The 12465-nt window shown below is 32.7% G+C and overlaps 1 protein-coding gene across 2 annotated transcripts in view; it reads right to left on the reverse strand.

The window, feature by feature from the left end:
• Positions 1–12465, reverse strand: part of LOC140442989 (solute carrier family 35 member F3) — a 185505-nt gene that overhangs the window by 130585 nt on the left and 42455 nt on the right. For both annotated transcript variants that reach the window (XM_072533982.1, XM_072533983.1), the window contains exon 3: positions 3271–3444. In XM_072533982.1, the coding sequence (XP_072390083.1) occupies positions 3271–3444 (174 nt within the window). The remainder of the gene's footprint in view (positions 1–3270; positions 3445–12465) is intronic.

Raw genomic sequence — 12465 nt, forward strand, 5'->3', positions numbered from 1 at the left:
CGCGCCAGCGCATCTCCCTGTCGCAGCCCAACATGCGTTTCAAATGCCTGTGATTGTTCGCCCTGTATTTCGACTTTGCAAAACAACTTTACATTGTAGCCTTGAGGAACAAATCCCGGAAGAGTGGTGTATTGGGATCGTTTGCCCGCTACACAAAAAGGGTGTTCAATTGGAATGTAGAAACTATAAGGGAATAACCCTCCTTTATACAGCATACAAAATATTTTCGAGTATTTTATATGGTGGTCTGAGTGCATATTCAGAGTAGCTTCTTGGCGAATATCAAAGTGGTTTTAGGCCTGGTCGATCAACAACAGACCAGATCTTTGTGCTAAGGCAAATACTGGAAAAAACCAATGAATTCAATATCGGCACATACCATCTTTTCGTAGATTTTAAATTGGCCTATGATAGTGTCCTAAGAAATAAATTGTACAAAACCATGGATGAATTCCACATCCCCGATAAACTGATAAGTTTATTTCGATACTTTGTTTTAATTGCGACAAGTGTTGAAAATTCTTTTTCGCACAAATAGGCGCTCTTTTCTTTTTTTATTTTTAAAACCGCATCAACTTCTTCTTCCTGTAGTGCCCATCCATTTTGGATGTTGGCGACCATTAGTAGATTTTTCAGCCGGGAAATCTTTCCCCTTCGTGGTCCCTGTTTTCTTTCTACTTTTCTCTGTAAAATTAGCTGCAGCAATCCTTACCTTTTTTTCTGTCTATTTTTATTGTGGTTAACAGCTCTTTTTCTTTTTGTATTTTTAATAAACTGTCCTAATTAGTAACGTGGTCGGTATAAGTTATCTTCAGGAGCGAACGATCATCCCATGTTTCGAAAGCCCTAATTTTTTCAAATAGCATCTGTGAGAGTCCACCACTCAACTCCGTACAATAGTATAGAAATGATATAACATCGTAGTAACCTGATTTTTGTGGGTATTGATACTCATGGCATTTGAATAGCTTGGCCATTTTTTGAAATGCAGATTTAGCTTTCTCTCTCTTATATTTAATTTCTTTGTAATGGTCCCAATTTTTGTTTTTACTTTTTCTATTCATTGACCATCTACACTGATTCCTCTAAATTTCTGCTCCTTCTTAGATCATACATTTTGTTTTCTTAATGTTTAGTGAGGAAAGTCCATATCTCTGAGAGTTATTACTTTATGAGTTCAGTTCAAAGAACTAAATCTTGTCCATCCAAAAAAAAGGGTCTTAATGGCCGTATCAGTTGCGTGAAACTCAGCAGATGTGTTGAATCTTGTACCGGCCCACATTCACACAGAGTACCGGAGTCAACAGGTAACTCCATGTTGGTTTTACACTGAAGCCCTTCGACTCGTAGAAAATTAAGACTCCTCTGCATAGGATAAGGAAGACTGCTTCTTCTTAAAGTTCCATCTCCTATCGGAGGTTGGATATCATAACGGCTATGGTCACTTTGTTGGCTGCTGCTCTGAAAAGTTGTAGTGAACTACAGTTAAACCATTCTCTAAGGTTCTTTAGCCAGGAGATGCGTCTTCTTCCTATGCTTCTTCTTCCTTGGATCCTTCCTTGCATAATAATTCTCAGCAGCTCATATTTTTCTCCTCTGGTTATGTGACCCAAATATTCTAGTTTTCTTCTTTTTATGCTGTTCATAATTTCTAACTCCTTATTTAGACGTCGTAGTACCTCAGCATTGGTAATCCTTTGAACCCACTGAATTTTTAATATTCTTCTGTAACACCACATTTCGAACGCTTCTATTTTCCTTATGTGTTGTTTCTTCAATGTCCAAGCTTCCATTCCGTATAGTAAGATAGAAAATATGTAACATCTTAGAGCCCTCAATCTGAGATGCAACTGAAGGTCTCTGTTGGTAAGCATTGTCTTCATTTTCACAAATGCTTGCCTTGCAGTTTCAATTCGGACTTTGATTTCTCTGCTTTGGTCATTTTTGTCATCAACCCAGGTTCCCAGATATTTATATGTCTCTACTTTTTCTATTTGGGTTTGCTCTATCATTAATCTTTCATTTCCATGTTGCGTTTTTGAGACAATCATAAATTTAGTTTTTCTCTTATTTATTTTTAGTCCGTATCTAATGCAATAATCGTTAATTCTATTTACCAATTCTTGTAGCGATTCCAGGGTGTCTGCCATTATAACGGTGTCATCAGCGAATCTTATGTTATTTACTATTCTTCCGTTTACAGAGATTCCATCACCCAGATTCACTATCGCTTCCTGGAATATGGCTTCACTGTACACGTTAAACAGTAATGGTGACAGAACACAGCCCTGTCTTACTCCTCTCTTTATATCTATATTTTCGGACTTTTGTTCTTCTATCTTTATATTGGCCTTTTGATTCCAATACAGATTGATTATAATTCGTAAGTCTCGTCTGTCTATATGTTTGTTTCTCAGTATTTCTATTAGTTTTTCATGTCGGACCCTGTCAAATGCCTTCTCGAAGTCGATGAAACAGGAATAAATATCTAGGTTCATATCTAAGCATCTTTGAGAGAGGACATTAAAAGCAAACAATGCCTCTCTCGTTCCCAAACCCTTGCGGAACCCAAACTGAGTATCATCCATATCATCTTCCAGTTTTCTATATAATCTTCCATGAATCACCTTTAGAAATATTTTGAGGGTATGGCTTATTAGTGATATTGTCCTATAGTCTGAACAATCTTTGGCATATACTGTTTTTGGTATTGCTACAAAGGTGGACACCAACCATTCCTGTGGGATTTTTCCAGTTTTATATACTTCATTAAATAGGTCCAGAAGTACAGGTAGAGTTTCATCGTCTAGACATCTAGGATAGGTTAGGTTAGGTTAGGTTAGGTTAGGTTAGGTTAGGTTAGGTTAGGTTAGGTTAGGTTAGGTTAGGTTAGGTTAGGTAGAAGACTGCTACCAGACGAAAATTTTTCTTGAGGATTCAGATAACGAATAATAACTTCTTCCTAGTTGACATTTGGCAAGATGAATTGTTGAGCTGACCAGAAAGCTTTTCCTCAATTTAAGTCTTTGTACGGATGTCTTTACCCAGTCTTCTTCTGGTAAAAGTTTTTGGTCTTTTTATAGGTTTCCGCTTTGTGGGATAAAATATTGCTGAAACATTTCCTCAGAGGGGTGTAACTATATCTGAAAAGTTGCATTTGACACTTGTAATGTCAGTTCTTAAGACAAGACAATAATTGAATCCAATGTAATAAAAGTAGATAGAAATACAAATAAAAGAAATATAAGAGATATTGACTTAAATACTTACATATAACGTTTGAAGTAGTGTCATATTAATTCCACTGGTGTCATGTGGGATCAGAACAGGATCGGCATCTATATCCGTATCTTTCGGTCGTCTTAAGTACAAATACTTTATGCAATGCGTAGCTCCCACCCACGATGCAGTCACGCATACGGTCACCCATATTCCAAAATAAATCTGAAACAAAAGAAAAATTATTAATAATATTTAAATAATTTTAAACGTCGTTGCATATATTGACGCAACTTTTGTTCCTTTAAGAGCATTTTTACTGCATTTATATGTTATGGATGTGTATTTTACTTCAAGCTGCTTAATTTTTTTGACCCCTAAAAGCTTCTTTTTCTCGATATTCCATTTCTTGTCGCAGGATGTAGATCATAATGTTGATTTTATTTGTTCTGATCTTCAAACTAGTTTTTCTTTTAATATTTTTAGGAATCATGTGAGATCTAAATAACTATAAATAAAAGTTCATGGTAGGAGAGAGAAGAAAAATCAAACGATAAGTATTCGGTAAATATTAAGCTAAATAATTTAAGAAGCTTGTTTTCGTTAATTTCGTAACGAATTTGTCCCCCTACGCCATATATTTGGCGATAGCAGCTTTTGCTAGAAGATTTAATCTTTTATATATATATATATATATATATATATATATATATATATATATATATATTTATATATATATATATATATGTATATATACAAAATAAAAAAACAAATAAAAAATGGGAAAACACTAGGAGAAGATAAAATTACTTCCGAGATGCTAAAAATGAGAGGCACTGCATTAGAAGAGGCAATAAGAGCATTACTGAATAAGTGCCTATTAGAAGGACAAACCGCAAATACAGAAAACTACCGACCAATAAGATTATTGTCACACCTTTACAAACTACTAACCCGAATAATAACAAATAGATTGACAGCTAAGCTGGATGCATACCAACCAGTGGAGCAAGCAGGCTTTCGTAAGGGTTTTAGCACTATCGATTACTTGCTTATTGAGAAAACAATAGAGTACAACATACCACTACATCTGGTATTTGTCGATTATCACAAAGCAATCGACATTATCCAGAAATGGACTGTCTTAACAGCATTGGACGACGCCAGAGTAGATTCAAGATATGCTGCCCTCCTTAAGAATATATACGATGATGCTACTTTTCACGTAAAAATAGATGATGATCTGGAAACTATGAAAATAGACCTTGGCAAAGATGTGAGACAGGGCGACACCATCTCACACAAGTTATTTACTTTGGTATTAGAAAATGTCTTCAAAAAACTAAATTGGGCCGAAAAGGGATTAAAAATAGATGGAGTATATCTTAACCATTTGTGTTTCCAGACAACATAGTACTAATAAGCACAGATATCCATGAACTAAAATCAATGCTACAAGATTTAAACCACAAATCGAATCAAATAGGATTAAAAATGAATCTCGACAAAACAAAGACATTAAGCAACAGCCTAGAAAAAATCACGATAGATAACATCAATATAGAAAATTTAGAACAATATATATTCTAGGACATGCAATTAAAAACGAAAAAGGAAAATCAAACCCTAGAAATTAAAAAAAGAACACATGTCATGGACTGTGTTCCAGAAATGAACATATTGTTTTTAAAATATAAAATAAAAATATAATTCTTTACACTTTTCTTAGTGTAGAATAAGTAAAATAGTCATTTCATCAAGTTTGCTCGGGACACCCGACTCACGAAATGTGGGGGAGCCTTATAACTGGCTACCTACACTCGAGGGTTGGAAATCTTTTGACTCCAAGCCTTACTTCAAAGGACTTGTGAGTGGATGTATCTCCATAGGTTTGGTTTTTCAGTGACAGTTGAAAGATAAGGATTGTTAACGTGAGCAAATATAGCTCCAGAGAAATAAAATCACTTTAAGTTTATCGATTTATAATTAACTATTTTTAGAGTAGAGAGGCCCAAAATGGCCGTAGCTGACTATACAATATCAAATAATTCTTTCTTTATCACACGTAAAAGAGAAAACCATATTTATAAGAAAAATGCCCGATTTCGGCGTAGAGAAATATTTTATACATGAATTGAGTGTTTTAAAATGCACATGCCTCAAGGGCGATGTGTGAGAACGAACTGATAAAATACTACTTGATGCGTAAAAGTGAACATTACCCCTCTTTTATTAAGGTGTGAAAACTATTTAAGATGTTGAGGCGCCAATGAGTCGAGTGTCCCGAGCAAACTTGATGAAATGACTATTTTACTTATTCTACACTAAGAAAAGTGTAAAGAATTACATTTTTATTTTATATTTTAAAAACAATATGTTCATTTCTGGAACAGACTGCTTTTGGTAAGATGAGCTTCATTTTAAAAGACAGAAAAATCCCAATACACTTAAAACGAAAAACCTATGACACTTGTATACTACCAGTTGCGATTGGAAACTATGGCAATAATTAGAAAAATGGCAGATAATTAAGAGTAACTCAACGGGCCATGTTAAAAATAAGCCTCAGAGACAAAATTCCTAACACCGAAATACGTCGAAGAACTAAAGTAACCGACATCATGGAAAAAATAGCGATATTGAGATGGCAATGGGTAGTACATGTAGCAAGACAAGACACCAATAGATGGTCTTATAAAGTGACATTCTGGAGACCTCGAGAAACAAAAAGAAACGTGGGAAGACCCAAAAAGAGATGGATAGACGATATAACAGCTGTAGCTGAAAAGCAGTGGATGAGAATTGCAAAAGATAGGAAAGCGTGGAAGCAAATATCTATATTATGGGGTAGCTATAGTTTTCTCCATGGATGTGTAAATTGTTGCCCTTAACCTTGTTACTATTTGCCCGTATTAACCTTTTATATATATATATATATATATATATATATATATATATATATATATATATATGTATATATATATATAAAATATATATATATATATATATATATATATATATATATATATATATGTATATATATATATATATATATACATATGTATATATACATACATACATATATACATATGCAAAACAGTTTACTAAAAATACCCTTAAACATTAATTTTATTTTGACAGTTTACCCTTTCTCTCATTCGGGTCGGTTTTGCGGAAATTTATGCATATAGCGTGTGGAGATTTAGAGATTACAAGAAGTGTTGCATGCTACTTAAACAGAAAACATAGCTGGAACAATGCCTGGAGAGAATTGTCTACAGTAGAAAGATGAATTTTTTTAAAGAATAAGAAAGTAGTAAATTAAAGTTTCTTTATGTTTGATTGTAATTGAAAAAATTTCGTAGTATATGGAAACTTTTTAATTCTGCCTCTGCAGTGCAGATGTCGGTATTCAGCGCATGTGTGATATCTGTTTCAGTTTTAAACGCCATTACTTTAATAAATGATTTTGCCGACTGTCTGATATTTGTTTTTAGAGCCGAAGATGCGAAAGACGTTGGCATTGACTCTCAGTAATAAAAAAGGAACGGAAAAAACATTACTAGTATTATAATGGTACGCAAAGGGTGTTGGCTATCATAGATAGCCGAAAGTATGTACACGATTAGGAACGCAATAGACAACTAACTCTCAGTGATCACTGACGATTTGACTATCACATCATTTGATGGAGAAAAATTTGGCTATCCAACCGATAACCTCGATATAGCAGTGACGTCAAGGCGGTAGTGGGGCAATAGGTCTATAGTTCCAGACATTAGATTTTTCATAATAATGACTGTCTTTAGGCACTCTGGAAATATACCTTTTTCAAAGAGATCGTTAATTAGTGAGACCAGGATTTCCAACAAATCATTTGGGAGATTTAAGAAAATTTTTATGGATAGTCCATCAGTACTACAGAAAGATTTGCGTTTGATACTACTCATTGTTTGGATCAGTTCAGATTTATCAACTGGTCTTTTTTGAATTGGGAAGATAGGAAATAGGATCTTGTTGTGGCAAAATAACTGATGTTATATTTTTACTCACATTAACGAAGTATTCATTTAGATTTTCAGGATTTGGAAAAGAAAATGTTTGAGCTGTTGTAACGATAAGATTACTTTATCGTTACTGAGAAATTTAAAATAACTTAATTCTGCCTGTAAGGTATGCAACCAACTATACATGTAATCGTATTATCAATTGTTTATCAATTGGTCAAACTGCTTACCTGCCGCTTCCGCTTAACTTGGAACTGACGGAAGCCGACGATTTTAAAAGTGTAAGAGCTCACTTTATATCCAACCTTCGAACGGGTCAGAAGAGTGATCCTTCAACGACCAACGCCACGTGGCTCAAGTTATCAGAAAAGACATTTTAAGTTATTCAGAGGTGATATTAAGTTAAAGAAGGCGTTTTTTTTATATTAGAAGTTTTGGAAAAAGAAGATTTTGGTTCAATTGTTGAAATATTGTTGCGTTGGGTGAGTTTCATTTTAATTAAAGTACATCATTTTTTTTAACCATTATTAGTTTCATATTAAAATCATTTATTCAATAATTTTACCTTAATTATATCAGTCAAATCACGTTCAGAATTCTTTCTGTTAGAAATTCTCCTAAGTACACGTTCTCATCAATATCCAAGCAATTCGGTAATGTAAGGAGATCCTTCATTACTATTTGCCTATAATATATTCGTGATAAGTTAAATTTTAGTTCTTCAGTGAAATATTCATAGTAAATTCCCAACATTTTTTTTAAATACATAGTTTTCGATTAATTTTCCAAGGTCACAAAAAGTGTACGAAACCTTCACTAATTATCATCTTCTGACTAGTTTTTCTTGTCCTAACCGCCTTTTTGTTTATCAACTCTGAATAAAGCTAATGAGAGCTTCTTTGATTTTATTTTAGTCGTTGGAGGAAGAAAGAATATAAAGTCAATACAATAAACATTATTTTGGATTTGGGGTAATAGCTTTCAGTTGAGTTTAGTTTGGAGTTTTTTTGGTTTTTCTCGAATATTGGAATAGCGGTTCAGTTTGGTGCTAGAACAGTGGGCTTACAGCTTTCACCCGAACGAGTCCCGGCGGCGTAAGGCGTCCGGAAGAAGAACCTTCTCGGCTTGAGAGTAGACAGGTTCTTTTTTTTTACTGTTTTTGTAATATCTTAAAAATAAGTTACTTAAATATTGTTTAAACTTTAGTGAGTGAACGAACCAAAACTTAAAAATAATTCTAGTCAATTTTCATAATTCATATTTGCGTATCATTATATATATTACATTCAATTTTTTCTTAACATCATTTGCTTATTTTTTTTTGTGTCATTAAATATTTTAAATATATATATATGTATTAGTAATAACAGGGTAGGGGTGGATTTTAATACACGTTGTATGGTCATTTGTGCACAAAGGTCCATTTTGTATTTTTACAGCCCTACTGGTAACGTCACTGATTCATCTTGGATCTGTTCCTTTCTGAACAGACCAATTGAAATATATTTACAGGTTATCTGATTGGAATCAACTTAGAAATTTTCGAACTGATAGATTGTGTTAAATATAGGGAAGGGTAATAATTGTTTGAATATATAAATAGGTTGGTTGTAGTAAATTTTGTTTTAATTAATGAATAAAACTTCATAATAAAAGTTCCTACTTTTCTAGCATATTAGAGGGTGTAAATATATTGTAAATAGGGATCAATAGGTTTTTTGTATGATAGGGTGTTTAAGTTAAATTGTACATTACGGTTTATAGGTTTTTCTATTTTATTGTTATTAAATTGGGTTATAAGTAATAATTTGTTTTATTAAACAACCTTTTTTTAATAAAGTTATATCTAGTTACAGAAAAGATAGTTAGCAGCAGCAATAAAGTCACTAGGTGAAGTGTTTGTTAGACTAAGAGTCCAGTAAACATCTTCCCTGGCGCCCAAATCATTCTTCTCTCATATATTCCTGTTGTCACTACTTACCCTTAGTTCGTTTTGGTTATTCCTATATTTCCTCAGTTAATATACATCTTTCCTCTTCTTTACTGTTTTCTCAGGGCATGCAAATAGGCCTAACCCTACCTTGAGTATCAACGGGCCAGTCTCAAGCATACCCAGCTAGCCGAACTGCATTCAGTTTCAACTCTTATTTTAATTTAGTTTCAAACTTATCTTCACACTACTCTACAGATCTTATAACATCAGGGACATAGTCCCAAGGGATCTGCCTACTATATTCGTTACACTGTGTTAATTTTATTTCGAAGATTGTTTATTAGAGCTTCCCAGACGATTCTCATAATACATTTTTTTAGCTGTTTTAATAAGTTATAGATAGGTTCCTCTGTACTTGAAAATACATTCAGTGGCAAAGACATTGTAGTAAATTACAATACAGACAAGCCTATCAAAAAAATCACTGAAATTATAGTCCACGTTTACACAGGGAAAGTAACCCAGAAGAAGAAGATAAGAGCTGCTTCTTTGATTTTCCTGTTTTTGCTGCTCGTTTATGACTATTAATGCATCTTTTCATTGTCCTCTGTGCTCTTTTTCCCAGGCATGCTTACATATCTGGTATCTTTCAAAATTTCTATTTTTAATGTACGATTCATGCTTTTTCTATATTTAATACGACACTAAGTCATCAATAAAAAGTCTAATACAAACATTTTGTTATATCACAAATTCCGAAACCCGCCACTGGATTCTCAACGCTTTAATCGAACACTCCACGTTAAGTTTTAAGCCTAGTAATCAGTTTTATATGCCAATTATTCCACGCAGTTCTCCAGTAAATTTGCGATGGATTCGGTGGGCAAAAATAACATCAGCCCATTCTAATAGTATTACGCGGCAAAGTTAGTTTACATTTTAACATCAGATTGTGAAAATATTTTGTATTTATCTTGAAGCTTTGATCAACTTTCAAGGAATGTTTTTACTGTTACTTCAGCTAATGCCTGTTAATTGGGCAAAGGCTTGCACGCATGTGGATTGATGCAGTGATTGCCGTTTTCGTGAATACAAAAATACAAGAAACTGGGAAGATTGTTTTGAAGATAGTTCATTTTGCAATTGAAATATAGTTTATCTCTCTCTCTCTCTCTCTCTCTCTCTATATATATATATATATATATATATATATATATATATATATATATATATATATATATATATATATATATATATATATATATATGTATATATATATATATATATATATAAGAAAAAAGAAGTACTTGTGACTCGTTTGGAACAAATATATAACTGTTTTGGATGGGTTGGAGTCAATAAAAGGGCTATTGGTTAACTATTTTTTTATTCTCGAGCTTTCAATTGTGTTTACAATTATTATCAAGAGCTAAAAAAGAAAAAATACTTACAAGGTTGAACTAAAAAGAAAAAACAATTTTTGTTAACTTACCAAATAAAAATTAGTTTAGTAAGTAAAAAATTACTGCTAATACATCTTCAAAATATTTAATATAAAAATGTTTTAATCCAATAAATGTTTCTCCGAAAATTTTATAATTTTGAGAACATTTTTTTTAATACAAAAATAATTGAATTTATAAATAAGTTCAAATAGCAACCAATTACAAATAGCCTCAATGTCATAAATGCCAACATAAAATTTTTATTTTTGACAATTATATTGCCAAAAGTAAAATTTCGTTTAAACATTCTTTTTTGTTTAGTAACAAAAAGAAGACGATTTATTCACCGTTGACAGATGTCTGAAAGAATGTAACAGATATATGGAGAATTAAATATGACATTTTTCAAGTTTTATATATAAATCATAAAGAAAGAATATAATTATAAATTTTGCTTAAATTTTGAATTTCTGATCTTTTGTTTAAACTATTATCACTTTTGCTAATACAAACCATTTCCAAAAAAGTCCTTTTAAATTTATTACTTTCACTACATAAAATTTTAATGTTATCAAAATCCATAATATGGTCTTTATCGATTACATGCTCTGCCAAAGCACAAGATGGTTTTTTAATTCTGCAATCACTTTTGTAAGAAATAATGCGATTTGAAAGATTTCTTCCGGTTTCACGGAAGTTTCATTTCATGTTGGTTGGTCAATTTGATAGGGAATTTTAAAAGACCGCTAGTTGAAGGGCAAGCAATTTTAGACTCCAACCGTACTATTACTTGTGGAATATTATTATGTAGAGGGAAATCCGCAGTGGTACAAGCATTGTGCCTTCAAAGGAGTAATTTGAGAGGAGTACCCCACCAAAAACGAATGAAAATTGAAGTGATTGATAATATTTAAAATGTTGTTTGGGAAATATTAAATGGGAATAAAAGTTTCTTTGTCTGAGATACGGCCACCATAAACAGGAATTACGAATGTAATTAAACCAGATGGTGCTATTCCAATCATAAGTTTAAATGTTTGGTTTCCTTTGTAGTGAGAATAAGTCATTACACGACACTTGAGACACTTGTTTTTTTGTAAAAGTAATTCTAAGCAGTTCAAAATAATTCTTGTTTTAGGAAATATCTTAAAACCAACAGGTATCCTATTTTGAATCTCTTCTTTTCCCGCTGTAACTCTGGACTATTTCGGATGGCTTATAAAATTGCATTAATCGCTGTACCTGTGTTAATTTCGATTTCATCTTCCGTAATTGTTGACGTTGTTGGATCTAAGTCAATCATTACATCTTTTGGAATAGATACTATACTAGATAGAATTTATACTAGTTTTAAACTCTAATTTATTCAAATTTTTGATATTTATCCCTATTTTATTAGTTATCTATTTTGACACCAGTTGGCAGAACGGTCGGTTGAGAACGCGAATAATGCAAGATAGACTGATCGTGCAATACCAGCCCGTTCCCCCAGTCCGACAGAGACAACTGACCGAAAGCAGTCCCTGTATATCTGTCTCATATCTGTCTAATAGGCCGGGTTTATCGACCACGTGGTCGATAAACAAGATTACGTGGTCAATAAATCTGGCTCATGAGAAAGAGATGCAGCAACTGCTTTGCGTCAGTTTTCTCTGTCGTATTGTAGCAGTTGGTCTGTCTTATATTATAATATAATACAATTATAATATTATATACAATCATAGACATATTACGTCTATGATTTGATCTAACATTAAGTCCGTACCTAAGACCTAACCCTCAAATTTTCCTTTTATTCCACCGCATCACGTAGCTTATTACAATTATATGCACAGTAATAAACTATCACAAACAAAGAGAA

The sequence above is a fragment of the Diabrotica undecimpunctata genome, chromosome 6 (assembly GCF_040954645.1).
Source record: "Diabrotica undecimpunctata isolate CICGRU chromosome 6, icDiaUnde3, whole genome shotgun sequence".
NCBI classification, from domain to species: domain Eukaryota; kingdom Metazoa; phylum Arthropoda; class Insecta; order Coleoptera; family Chrysomelidae; genus Diabrotica; species Diabrotica undecimpunctata.